The following is a 13301-nucleotide window of genomic DNA, read 5'->3' on the forward strand; positions in this document are numbered from 1 at the left end:
AAAAAAAAAACACCAAAAAACAGCAAGAAAAAGAAAATTTGGGGCTGAAAGTGCATTGCTGCCCTCGTAAATAACTCCCTCAGACACGCTCCGGGCACCACCTGATACTGAGGCTCCTGAGGAGACAGTATGAAATACATATAATTTCTAATTACACAACAGAGAGAGAGGGAAGAGTGAGCTTGTGTTCCCCAGGTAGGCTGACTGGAAACATGCACAAAGAAATGAATGTTGGTAAAGGTGTCACTTTGGAAGTGCTGTCACCTGCGGGCCAGCAGGCAGCAAACACAGCAAACACTGCCAGTGGGCACAGAAAGTGGAAAATCATCCTATCTTCCTGAGGAGACTTGTACAATCAGAGAAACAACGTGCTATAGGATACAGTATTTCTGCAAAGTCTGAACTCATACAGATGGAAAAAAGCACTTTAGTGCAGGATGAGCTGTGCTGAAGTTGCCCATGTGAAATACCTCAAAGGCCCACACAGCAATACTGACACTTGTGGCCTCTCCTTCCTCCAAGACAGCCAAAAAGTACTAAAACACACGTTCCAGGCAGCCCTTGCATCACCAAGTGTGTCTCAGAATAAATCTTGAGGGCAGGGCTCAGTCTCAGTAGTCTCAGAACTTCCTCAATAGTTCTGTCTCTTGTCTTGGTTTTTATTGCTGGTACAGAAAATGAGTAATTTGTTTGTCCCTACAGCTACTGGAGAACCACACTGCACTCTCCTGGGGACAGCAGGCCCAGACACCATCCACTCCAAGTGGGGAGGGGTGGAAACAGCTTCACCTTGCTGCCCAACAAGTGGACAGAGAAGAGGAAAGAAATTTAGAGGAGCAAAAAGCCCCTGCTGATAAAAGCTCCCATCCTGATTGCTTGGGAACTGCCTGCCTGAAGCAGTATGCTGGTACATACAGCCAAGGAAATGGGAAGCACAGAGGAGTGACAGTACATGTGGTCTTAGATTTCCTGGTAGCACGCTACTTTTATTTTAATGATACAAATAAAACTCAAATGCCAGGCAAGACTGCCTCAGCATTCGAGAAACTCACAACACAGACTGCAGGGACAGAAGATGAGAGCAGCAAGCAATTGGATAAAAGAGAACTTAATGGTAACAGCCACGGCTTCCACCTGTCCCAGCAGCAAGGAGATGCTGCAGGTGCTCCTTGAACATCTCCATGCAAAGTTGGCTGGAGAAAGAGGCATGGGTTGGTATTTACCATCCCATTGCATTTCATTTCTGACTGTAAACCCTGATCCCATGCAGATGAAACAAATGATTTTTTTTCAAGTTGTCTTGCAATATCTATTAAGGGGGAAAAAAAACCCAACACGTTTCTCTTGTTGCTGTTTGCTATTTCAATGCTAGCTACTGCCAGCTCACGGTAATACAGTGACAAATCTTTTCAGTCTTTCAGAAAAAAAAGTACGTGGAGGTCTTCATATAATTGCAGTCTATTTCAGCATATTTATCTTCATGGGAACCTGAAGATTTCACAGTCTGCTAGACCAGAACTAGCTTGCTGTAAAATAAACTGCTTCACAGAGCCATTCTTTATTAGGTATCTATCACTAACCTGATCTAATAATTCTTTGTGGGAACTGCAATGAAGTGAGAAACAATGTTTCATACACCCATCAGCACTGAGGCAGCTTTAGTGCCTTTGAAGCAGTGATAGCCTGCTCATCCGAGTCAGCCTCTAATGAAATTAAGGAAACCTGCACAGACCCTTAAATCTTACCTGGAACAGCACTACCTTCTAAAGATAGGTCTGCAGTATAGCTGTCATCTGGAAGTTGCTGTTTTAATGGCATCATTCACGGTTCTTGAGGCAGAAATACCATTCTCCAAAGAGTATGTGCTGCAAAAGATGTCCTGAGATGGCCTTTTTTTCACCTCCAGTCAGAAATCAGGTTATTCTCATTCACTCTGTGTTGGAGGCCCATGGAAACACAGCACTAGTGGTGCTACAGATTCTATCCCTCATCACCATTTCTGTGATGGCATATACTGAGTTGGAAGTGATACTGCTATGGTGCTTAAACTCCCACAGCTATAGGCATGGACTGCCCTCTGAAATGCTTCCATGGTCAAGAATCACAGCGCAGTCTTCCCCTAGGAGTCTGCCTTGCAGTCGTCTTCTGTTCCCAAAGAAAGACCCTTTCCATACCTTCAGACCCGCATTTTCACACAATATTGCAGCCCCCCTTCATTTTATTGCACTGTTTTTCAGTTTTACCCCATGGAGGCATATAAAAATGAGCTTTGGGAAGGCACGAAAGAAATGAAGAGGCGACATCTCTGGATGTTCCCCAGTGGGGCTGGAGGAGAGCACTGTGTCTTGTGTCAGGAATCCTATGGTATAGAAACACCAGACCAGGTAATGGAGCTACTGCTAAGAAGCAGAGAGAAGGAAAATCAATCACCAGTGCAAAACATCAGGGACAGTCATTTCTGCATACACAGATTCAGAAAACACATTAAAAATTTATTTTAAATACATTATAAAAGGAAGTCCATTCAACTTTAAAAACACTAGGCATTCTATCAATGATTCCCAGTTTATGAAAGCTACTACATTAAAGTGCTACAAGTCCTTTACCACCCCCCGATATTAGGCTGTTGGTCCTAATATGCACAGAAATAAATATACACGGATTCAAGAGGCACCATCCAGTTTTACAGATAAAATGCATGCAGTACAAGGTATAGACAAACTTAGATCTTATCACCACGATTCTGAAGAATATCTTTTAAAACCAATTCTCTTCACCACCCTACAGACTAAAGCTATTTGTTGCTTTTATCACAAGGGTAAATACTTTCATCTTTTAGCTTGATCAGGTCTTCTTTTTTTTTTTTTTTGAACTCCTCTTGTGGTTGAAGGTCTCATTTGCTTGCTTTCTAATTAGGATTAAAACTTTTTTCCAAGAGTTGAACTAGTAGCTTTGAGACCACAGGATCCAGTGTCTTTAAATAAGACTGCTGGAATCACTAAAGTCCTTTGGGTAATACAGAGGTATCAAGAAAGCTCAAATGCAGTGAGCATAATCAGCTAGCAGAAGCAGAGTTTAAAAATATAGCCATAGGGTTTTAATGAGGATTTCTGTAATATATCATTGCCTAGGTTCATACACAGATCTCCAAGTTAAAGTGTGACACTACAAAGGAACTAACTGAACACCTACTAAGGTAGAAAAATAAAGCACTTAAAGCTAAATCTTACACTGGTTAGGAAATTCCAGCTCACAGACTCACCTTGCTTAGGTGACTCAAGCCTACTGCTTGAATCAAGCCTATTGCTTGATGCACTGAGAAATGGAGCAGGACCTCCTAGTGCTCCTGGCTCCAGCCTGGCTCCCCTTTTACGGTGTATATCCTGTGAAAGGCCTTTCAAACCGGTCTTCACAGATCCTGAAGTAACCTAAAGTTCTTCATCATTTTGGCAATAGTTTGCTAACTATTTAAGAAGCTTGTCATGCTAACTAACTGTTAAAACAAATCTACCTTGCTGCTTCTCAGGTAAGGACCCCTTAGGCACTATCAGGCTCCTTTGTCGCAAGTGCTTAGAAACACAGTAGGTGAGTATGAACTTGAACCACAGCAGTTGGGAACCGATAGCACACTTGGATCCCCTGCTAGCAAAGCCAGACTGTTTCACACAATTTTAACAGCACTCTTCTGACTGAAAGAAAACATTACAGGCTGACTGCTAGAGGCTGGCAGTTCTCTCCAGTCAAAACTATTCAAGTGTCTGTTCGTATCTTGAAAGAATTTAAAATAAAGGCTTCTCCCTTTTTACACCCAGCAGTTATGCAATTGCACAATACAACTTTTAAGAGACCTCCCTCATCTCCCCACAGTGATGCGAGTCAGTAGAGCTACTATACCGATCCTACTATAAGAACAATATGTTCTGCAATACAGGTGGTGCTTGTTTGACTTCAGTGCAGCAGGGAGGAGGAAAGTTTGCTGCCTGGAAATTTTCAGTAAAGGAAAGCAAAGTCTGTGTAACAGACGTTACAGTAAAACAAACCAGGAAGAAAGTTAAGGGGAGAAATTGCTTTCTTGCTACTTCTGTATTAGATTTGAACGTATCCTTTCAAAGTTTCTTAGTGATTGGAACTGTCAACTTTCTGCAAGACACTTCTGCTACAGATCTGATAAGCCCTTGGGACTATTTGTGATTTCCTATTTGGATACTCAGAACATGAAAGGCAGGACCTCACATGCCAGTGAAACTCATTAGTCTTCACCATGAACACCCAAAAGCTAACCAAGACGACCTCTGGTCTAGCTTTATTCATTAGTGATAACGTCCAGCCTACCCACCCCCAAGTCATCAATTACATCAATTTAACAGAGGAAACCCAGGAGCTTCTGAATTACTGTCATCCACACAAATTTTGCACTTACACATTTAAAAAAATGCACACACACAAATTCTGCATGAGTCAAGCTTTCTCATACACCCTCATCCCCCCAGCCCCTTCCCCTCTTCTCTCTTGTCCAGCAAGGCACTAGAAAATGGTTCAAGTTTAAGCATTTGCTGTACATTTACATTTAAAAAGGCACATCTTTATTTTAAGGATGCTGTATTCCCCTTCAGTAAGGCTCACTCTTTCTTCTACTACAATGTGAAAAACAAAGTTATATGCTGAGGCATGAAAAAGGACACCTTGCATACATAAAATCCTCAAACATTACTCTGTAGGCCTTGGAGATTAGCACCTGTATGAAACAACAAGAGCTTCAAGAGCAAATCAAAGTATAATTATGCATCATAACACACATCCAAGGATCTCACTCTTGTCTGGGATTCTGATATTTTAAAGCAGCAGAATTTATGCAGCCATGGAGTGAGGATTTGATTGAATATTTTAAGGAGAAAAAATGAAAAACATTTTGCATTGGATAATCACTGGTATTTAATCTCCATTCTTGGCTTGCATGCAGATATGAAGATTTGCTTATGTATTCATGCTTCAGCAATTTTGCTTACAAATAACCAGACATAATCAGAATAATCAACCAGTTTGCCCAGCAAAGGCCCAATTAAAGATGTAGATGGTGAAATACAGCTTCTATTTCTCAATCAGTGGATGGTTGGCTATATTAAGTCTTCACATTAGTCAGCAAAGCCTCTAGGGTACTGAAACTTATAACTGATGTAAATAAATTAATAGCTCAAAGCCCAGTGAGCCAGTGAGAAATGTACAGAATTTGTGGGGCACTTACAAGTTCAGAACCCCAAATCTTTAGAAAACAAATGAGATCAACAATATTGAGAAGCACCCAGTAGGACCAGTCACCCTAAAGCTCCGGTTTCCACGTACTGTAATTGGTTACTGAAGACAAAATGCCTCAACATCCCCATGTCTTTTGATGCATACTGCTACTATCTGTCCTTTCTCACTCAATTAACATCACTCTGTGGTAAAAGACCTGCTCATTACTGTAGTTCTTTCTGAAGCAAGCGTCCAGTAGGGCAAGCAGCTAGGACTCCAAAGCTCTCTTCACAAGGTGAGTCCAAGTACAAAGCAAGCCATGCATTTTAGAAACAGAAACAAACCCTCTTGTTAGAAAACAAAAACACACAAAGCTGCAAGCAGAACGCCCTACAGTCCACGAACATCACTTGCTGATAGTGTCGCAATTATTAAAAAACAAAAATTGCACTGATCATGGACAAACAGCTTCTTGTTCCACAGGTATTAAAACATTCATAAAGACATTTATTCAGGCCGTCTAGTGATCCACAGTCAGCACTACTAGACTAATGAGAGCATTAATAACTTAAGGAAAGCAAGTCAGACACAAAGCACTGGAAAGCGGTGCTCTCTCCCACAGAAATGAGAAGAGATTCCAATGACAGACATATTGCAGATACTGAGAACATATGATGTCAACTCTGATTGACACTGGTCTCACTTCCATAGCAATAGTGCTGCAGAACTGTCTCAAGGAAGTCTAGATCTTCTTTCCTTTCTTCACTCCCAAAATGTTAGACACTAATACATTTGGCAACTCCACACCCAGCTGCAGTGCAGTGCCCATTTTTCCCCTGCTCTGAGACTGCCTGTACCAGGTGAATTAATAGAGCAGGTCAGATACAGCCTCAGCTGTGAGGATACAAAAGTTGGAAATGATTTTGAACCTCATAGTTAGCGTAACAGATGTTAGAGCTACAGAGGCAGCTAATTCTGTCCTAGTCTGCTCCCAACTTACAGACACAGCTCTATATGACCTCAAATATATCTAAAGCACAGGTAATGATCCCACAGTTGGCAACAGGAGGAAAGGCTTCTTCTGGAGCTCTGCAAAGGTGAGAGCCAACTCCGTCATTTAACAGAAGAGAAAGATATGCCAGAACAGAGCTTTCCTTGCCCAACAAGGAGGTCACATCCATTAACCATGTTTCTCTAGAGACCCAGAGTGCTGTACTGCACCTATCCTGAACACTTGCTGACTTTTACTCTCCCACAGCTGGTTGCATGCTACTTCCCCCTTTAACATTACTAAATGCACAGCTGGACAAATTGTGGGACTTTACCATGAAATGCAACGGCTGCCTTCAGAATAAGATAGCTGATTTACTGTTTTTGCAACAATTTAAAACCAGCATGTTTGTTGTTGTTGTTTTTTTTTTAAACACTCAACTCAGACTTCATACTAATAGCTCTCCATTCATTCTTCAGTGTCAGCATTTTCTTCCAGCTTCAGGGATGAGACAGTTCTGGTTCTGTGTCTGGTAGATCCTGTAGCCAGGCTAGAAGGGTATTACCTTGCACTGCTAACTGACTACACAAGGAACAGGGTGTCAGCTAAACTGGCCCCTTGATTCCACATCTCTACTTAAGCAGCAGGTTTCCAATCACTGGAAACTGTACAGTTCTGCGGATGTTGGGAAAGAAAGGGAGTGTGCATTCCCACAGGCCTAGAACACCACTGACCACAGGACTCATGATTAGAATAAACTACAAACGGATATAAACCAATGGCTAATCCCAGCCCTGACTTAATTATTCTGAATTAATCTGCTCACTCCAGTGAGTTAATCTCTAAAGGAAAAACAAAAGTTGCCTTCACATTTAACTCTAAGAAACCCTAGAGGTCTCCATGATAAAATGGTACTGAACAGAAAGTGAGTTTGGTATCCAAAAATCTTAACTTGTAAGAACTGCGCTCACTTAAAAACTCTGCTGATCTTTCACCTTGAGGATTCAACAGCGAGTGACAAACTGACTGCAAAACAAATGGACCAGAAACCCAGATTCCTCATCACCAATAACTGCAGCAATAACCCCAACACTTGGCTGCACTTCCTCTAGAGCTCTTTCCTTTATCAAAGCTATCATTTGGAAAGTAATAACAGTCAATCTGTTTGAAATATATTTTGATTTCAGGAAAAAAAAATTATTCATTTCATTTTACATTTTGATGGCCTATTTCTTTTTTATGTCTGTGACATCAGAGAATTAAATTTTGCGTTCAAGATTTTACTTAGATGGAATTTGAAAGATAAAGCACATATTTGGGAATGCTTCAGCAGGTGGTATAGCAGCTACATAAAGTACTGTATTTGAGGGTCCTAGAGAATAAAATCATTTAACACCAGACCCACAAGGGAAATAGAGCAGTTAAAAAATAAAAATAAAATAGTTTGAATCACATTCAGACTCCTCTGAAAACAGAGTTTTTGTTCTCATCTCAGCACAGAAATGGCTCTGGCAAAGCCTTTAGAACTCCACCATTACCAGAAGAGAAGGATGCAGCATCTTCACAATAAAGACTGGCCTGCTAGTTTACCTTCTCCTGAGATTCTCCCTTTTACCTTCATTAACTGTTAAAAAAAGGATTCTTAAAAATTTTTGTAACCCTCCCCAGTAAAAACTATAATTGTAAAATATATATATAATATATATATATTCTCAGTCTTTTAAAGATCAAGATTTCTGTTAAATTTTTCCAAGATGGTTGAGTTTGTATGTTCAAATATCCACTGCTGTGTTGGAGACGAAGGATTGCAGCTGTTCATAAAGATCTTTCGGTCACTCTCACTGCAGTCCATACAGCTGCTGCTTACTGGATGGTAGAGGGTCTTGTCCTGGAGAAGATACATTTTGTGAGGTTGCTAAGCAGAGAAGCACAGCTAATTTAAAACCAACCGAAACGAGACTTAAAAACCAAGGCAAGACACTTCATCACTTGAATGTATCCAAATAAGTTGTTCTGCGCTTTACTGTTTGGCAAGTATTACCTCAATTTCCACCCCATGCGATGATATTGAGAGCCCAATCCTAACAATTGCACTGGGAAGCTCAGAACCTATTTCTGCAGGCAGGTTCTGCAGTCTCCAGGCTCACACCCTGTTTCAGTCACTCTGCAGCACTGTGCATATGGACTGCAAGGACTCGGACATGGCATTTAATCAAGAACTTACTTACCTGTCTGAAACAAAAGCACTGCTTAGTAGGAAGATGAATAAATCCTTATCTACTTTTGGCATGACCTTCTAGTGTTTAGAACAAACCAATAAGCACAGCACATCTCTTTGCAAACAGGTTTTGCAAGGGCATTACATTATCTCACTTCCAGCAGCAGACAGGACTGCAAGGACAACATCCTTCTGCTTAGCAAGCCCTGGAGAAGAACTGGTTACCATTTCTAACCAGTGAAGAAGGGCAGCAACCTCTTTCTAATCAAAGGTAATTAGTGGCACAACGACAACAGATGAAGAGTCAACTAAGACTTGGGTGGTGTCATTTTAAAGAGACTTAGGTGACTATAGGCAATTTGACACCTTATACATGCATGCACACACACACACACACACACACACACACTCACACACACACAAACTCACTTTTCGGTATCTCCAGAGCTGGTTCCCCTTCATTCCATGACAGTCATAGAGGGTCACAGGGCTGCTGTGGGAAATGGCATCAAAACAAAACTTCTTGGTGTGCTGAGGATCCCCAGGACGGATGTCTTCTCTCCAGCTAAATGTGAATACCTGCTAGGACAAGCATGAACCTCAGGATGGTAGCAGACAGTCCTTTCACCAGCAGAATGACATTCCCTTCTTTGCCCACAGGGTGGGGGTTGCTTCAAGAAAGGACAAAACTATCCTAGAGAAAAACTGCTTCCACCTCTGGGGACAGGGACTGCTAATGAGGGGAGTCTATAACAGCTACCACGTGGACTGCCACACAGCATGCTAAATGAGTCTGTGCTGCTGCAAACTGCCATGCTAGTTAAGCTTGGGTACTAATGGCAGACTTGAATGTCTCTGCATTGCAGACATACATCAAGGATTAAGTGAGCAGCTGACCAATTACAGCACTTCACAGTTAGCAAAAACAGGGAAGAGCTACGGGAGCTCTGAGTTAACACTGGCAGTAAATATTCAAGTCTACATACACAGTCTGCAGTCGCCTTGAGAATAGTTTGCCCCATGCCTTATAACACAAGAAAACAGGAGGTTTACAGCTCCCCACCCCACTCCACTGAACTGTCAGAAGGGTTAACACCAGGGCAGTGCTTCCTCGTGCTCCCTATTGACCTTGCAATGATCTCTCAGCCTTCCTAGACCTCTTTGTTGGGGTAAAGTAAAAGAAGGGATATACTAGAGGAAAGAAAAAGGGTTTTATCTCTAGTAACTAGGCATAACCTATCAATGCCTGGCCAAATCATAGCTTTAATGGAAGCTGCTGGATGCCAGCATATCCCTTCTATACGGTGCTGCAGGAATATGGGCCAGCACACAATCCCTCATGGCCCTCACTGGGAAGTGGCTGTTTTGGGGCTCCCTTTAGAGCCAGGTAGGGGATCAGTCTTTTCCTCAGAGAGATCTCATGGAACACTAAGATAAACCAGTAATGAATGGAGTGCTGCTATTTGATGCAGTATGGCCAAAAAACTTCTGCACAAAGCAGCCTTGTTCCCATCTCCCTTTAGACCTCTCTTGTGAGAGAAATTACCATAATCATTGAGGTTCAAGGCTACACAAAAGTCCAAAACACATTCTCTTCCTAAACATAAGCCAACACTAATTGCTGAAGATCCTCCTGACACAACAGAGGCTTAGTTTTGGACTGTGTCAGAGTAAATTGGTTTCCAGTTTTCATGCATCAAAATTGATAGGCAGCAGCCCTTTATCTCCCACTGAAGTCATTGCCCTGAAGAGTTACGTATGGCTCAGTCATAACGGCATTGTTTTCTAGATCTTTTCTCAGCCCAGTTGCTACAGTTTAGACAAACTAATATTTCCCTCTCTTCTCTTACAATAAAACTGTCGTTTCTGGCACTTTATATGTTGAGAGGGTGAATCTATAGCCTGGACGGTTTCATCTCTTTCCAGCAGTGGTTGGGTGTTTATAATGCATTTGCCTCCTGTCAGAAGGATGATAGTAAGTGGTTATTGAATGCTTCTGCAGGCTCATTAATATGCATGACGCTCCTCTATCACTTCTTTCAGCACAACCTTTGAAGTTAATATTCACTTTGTTACATATTACAGCTGCCTTGTTACTGGTTTCTTTCATTATTTTGGCACATTGTTTTCTTGTGCTTTCTTTTGTTCACCCTGAGAACTTCAAAGCAGAGGTAAAAGCTCTGCATGAAGGCTGCCAGACTGCAGACCCTGCCGCAAGCACGTCACATCCTGCTGCCAAGCCCATCAGATGCAATGTGCACGTGAGCCTTGGGTGCACAGCACTCTCCCTTCACCTGACAGTTCTACAACAGCCCTGCTTTGCATTTACCTGTTGTTGCAACTCCTGCTCCCCAGATTTATTTAGGAGCAGACAAGTGATCAGAGGGACTGTTACCTGCACGTTGTTCCATGCTGCCTCTCCTCTGTCCTTCACGCAGCTTTCCAGCCTCAGCGGGGATCCCAGAGATCCATGTTTAGTGTCCACACACAGCCCAGTTCCTACGTTGCGTATCTGAAATATTAAATTAGTGCTCAAATCTCCTCTTATCAAGTGACAGCCAACAGGAAAGAAGGCTTAAACTGCTTCAAATAACAGCAGCATTTGTATGAATACAGTTTTAAGATTTTTCACTTAACTACATATCTGAGCTGGCAGGTAACAGCTAGAAGAAAGTACAAACCCCAGATGAACCCATCAGGAGACAGCTGTAAAATAACCTGCAGGTCACAGCAAAAACCATCAGCTCTACAACTGCAGAGCCCACTGTGTTGTTATGTGTAACAATTCAATACCTCACCACTGGGGTGACTCTTTCAAAAACAAAGATGTCTTTCCTGGTTTTCAGATGTGGAAATGAAGGTGCAGAGTAGCTCAGAACAGTTGTACAGCCCTTTGGAAATATAAGATTCCTACTATCGCTCAGCTGCCCCCTCCTTCCAGTTCACCCTACTGCCATGTTCTGCCTTTGTCTAGGTATGCAGCATGCAGACCAAACCAAGTCCCTTTTTTGTTTTGTTTGTATTTGCACGCTAATAGAAGCTGCTGCTTAACTGCTTTCATCAATTAAACCTACGTAACAGTATGGGAATTCTGGTCTTTGAAACATATCAGGCGGGCTCTTTAAATACTTGCTTGTCACACCAAACCAGTACTGGAGCACAGGGCTAAGGCAACTTCAATGCCCTAAACTGAGCGTGCTTGCCCACGGCAGGTTTCAGAGCACAAACTTGCCTCTCCCCAGGCAGCTGCAGGAGGCTCCACCGGTGGGTAAAACTTGGGCAAGTCCCATGCAACCTCACTCATGAACCACTTGAAGCTCTTGCAGTTGAGGTTGTTGCGGAGTTCCTTCTGAGCTGTGACGTCCCCTGCAGAAAGATGCCGGTACTCCGGTCTGCGCTGGTAGATGTACTCTGCGTACTCGTCCATCCACACCTCAGCAACCCGCTTCAGATTCTGTGTGGGTAATTGCCATGTGTGAAAACGAAGGGGAGAAACACATGAGAACTCTCTGCACAAACTACTGCCATTAGCATTCAGCACAGCTCTCCTGTTTTAGCTCAGAAAGGATTTTCATTCACATCCACTCTCTCTCTCCGGCTTTAGGACAAAGATTATTTTTATTATTCTCTAGTTCCAAGGGATTTTTAGAAAGATATTTTCAGCTGAGGTCAAAAAGAATCCTGGCACTTAGCCATTATATCTAGCGCCTTGTGGTTCAGAAAAACAACATTAATCAAAAGTTGTTTTGTTATTTTTTTCCAAAAAAGAAGCAAGTCAGAGAATGATGCTGGTAAATTCCACTGGCCATTCAAAGCTCCCTGACAAATTGTTCTTTCTTAAATATTCCCTGTTACATTTTATATTCACCTAAGAACTGGATTTGCACTACTCCCTGATAGAAAGCTTCAGTTTACAGTATTCTTTCTTACCACTATTTTCTTTCATGGCTTAAAAAACTATTTAAGAGTAACTCCAGGATACAGTAGGAGTACACCTCTTTCAGGTGACCCTTAAGAACAGAAGCAAAGGGTTTATTTCCTGGCAGCGGTATGTTTCACACTGCTCTGCACAACAACCCCACAAAAATAAAACCAACAGGAACAAAAGAACGCAACACAGACTTGAGCTGTTCGAATCACTCAATCAACTGTTGGACCTTGGACTGCTCTCTGGCAACACGAGCTACTTTCCTGGTGCCACACAGCAATGTGTTGCATGCAGCCATGACTGCAGTGACCCCTCAGCATTGTCCAACTTACCTGATGGCAGCCAGCCCTGCAGTGGTCAGATGCTGCCAAAAAAACCAAGGATGTTAAGAATGAACAGTGCTCCCCTGCCCTGAGTTCAGCCTACACAAGACAAGAACAGGCGTTCATCTCAAGATGACTTTAATAAGTCATAAGACATAGCCTTCCCTGCGCCTGCCCACCAGTGCCTTCCTGCACTGAGGGTATACAAGAGTCAAATGCTGAATCAAAAGAAATACAGCTCCTTCCTGAAGGGATGGCACAGACAGGAGAGTGCTCTGTTCCTCTGATAGGCCATTTCTGGGCTAAGCAATAAATCCAAATCTCTAACTAGGCTGATGCTATTAAACTGAGAAACATTGCAGCACTTTGCAAGCCCTAAGACTGCAGAGCAGCAGGGTACTTTTTTGTGGTTTGTAGCTTTGAAGCCTTCCTGCTCCTATGATTTTTTTCTCCCACCAGAGGGCAATGCAATTCCTTCTCAATTTGAGAAATTAATTGGACAAAACCAGTGCACAACAAGTAAAGGCTTTTTCCTCTTTGGGCTATGCTAGATTAAGAAATAAGATGCCACAGAACTTTGCATTGTGGAGAATTACAGTTTGCTCATTT

At 42.3% G+C, this 13301-nt stretch overlaps 1 protein-coding gene across 1 annotated transcript in view; it reads right to left on the reverse strand.

The window, feature by feature from the left end:
• Positions 1-2471: 2471 nt before the first annotated feature.
• Positions 2472-13301, reverse strand: part of GALNT10 (polypeptide N-acetylgalactosaminyltransferase 10) — a 42076-nt gene continuing 31246 nt past the window's right edge. The window contains exons 8-11 of the mRNA XM_031555735.1: positions 11674-11895; positions 10837-10953; positions 8871-9020; positions 2472-8111 (exon numbers count right to left, since the gene is read on the reverse strand). Of these exons, the coding sequence (XP_031411595.1) occupies positions 7944-8111; positions 8871-9020; positions 10837-10953; positions 11674-11895 (657 nt within the window). The 3' untranslated portion in view covers positions 2472-7943. The remainder of the gene's footprint in view (positions 8112-8870; positions 9021-10836; positions 10954-11673; positions 11896-13301) is intronic.

This window comes from Meleagris gallopavo, chromosome 15 (genome assembly GCF_000146605.3).
Source record: "Meleagris gallopavo isolate NT-WF06-2002-E0010 breed Aviagen turkey brand Nicholas breeding stock chromosome 15, Turkey_5.1, whole genome shotgun sequence".
NCBI lineage: Eukaryota > Metazoa > Chordata > Aves > Galliformes > Phasianidae > Meleagris > Meleagris gallopavo.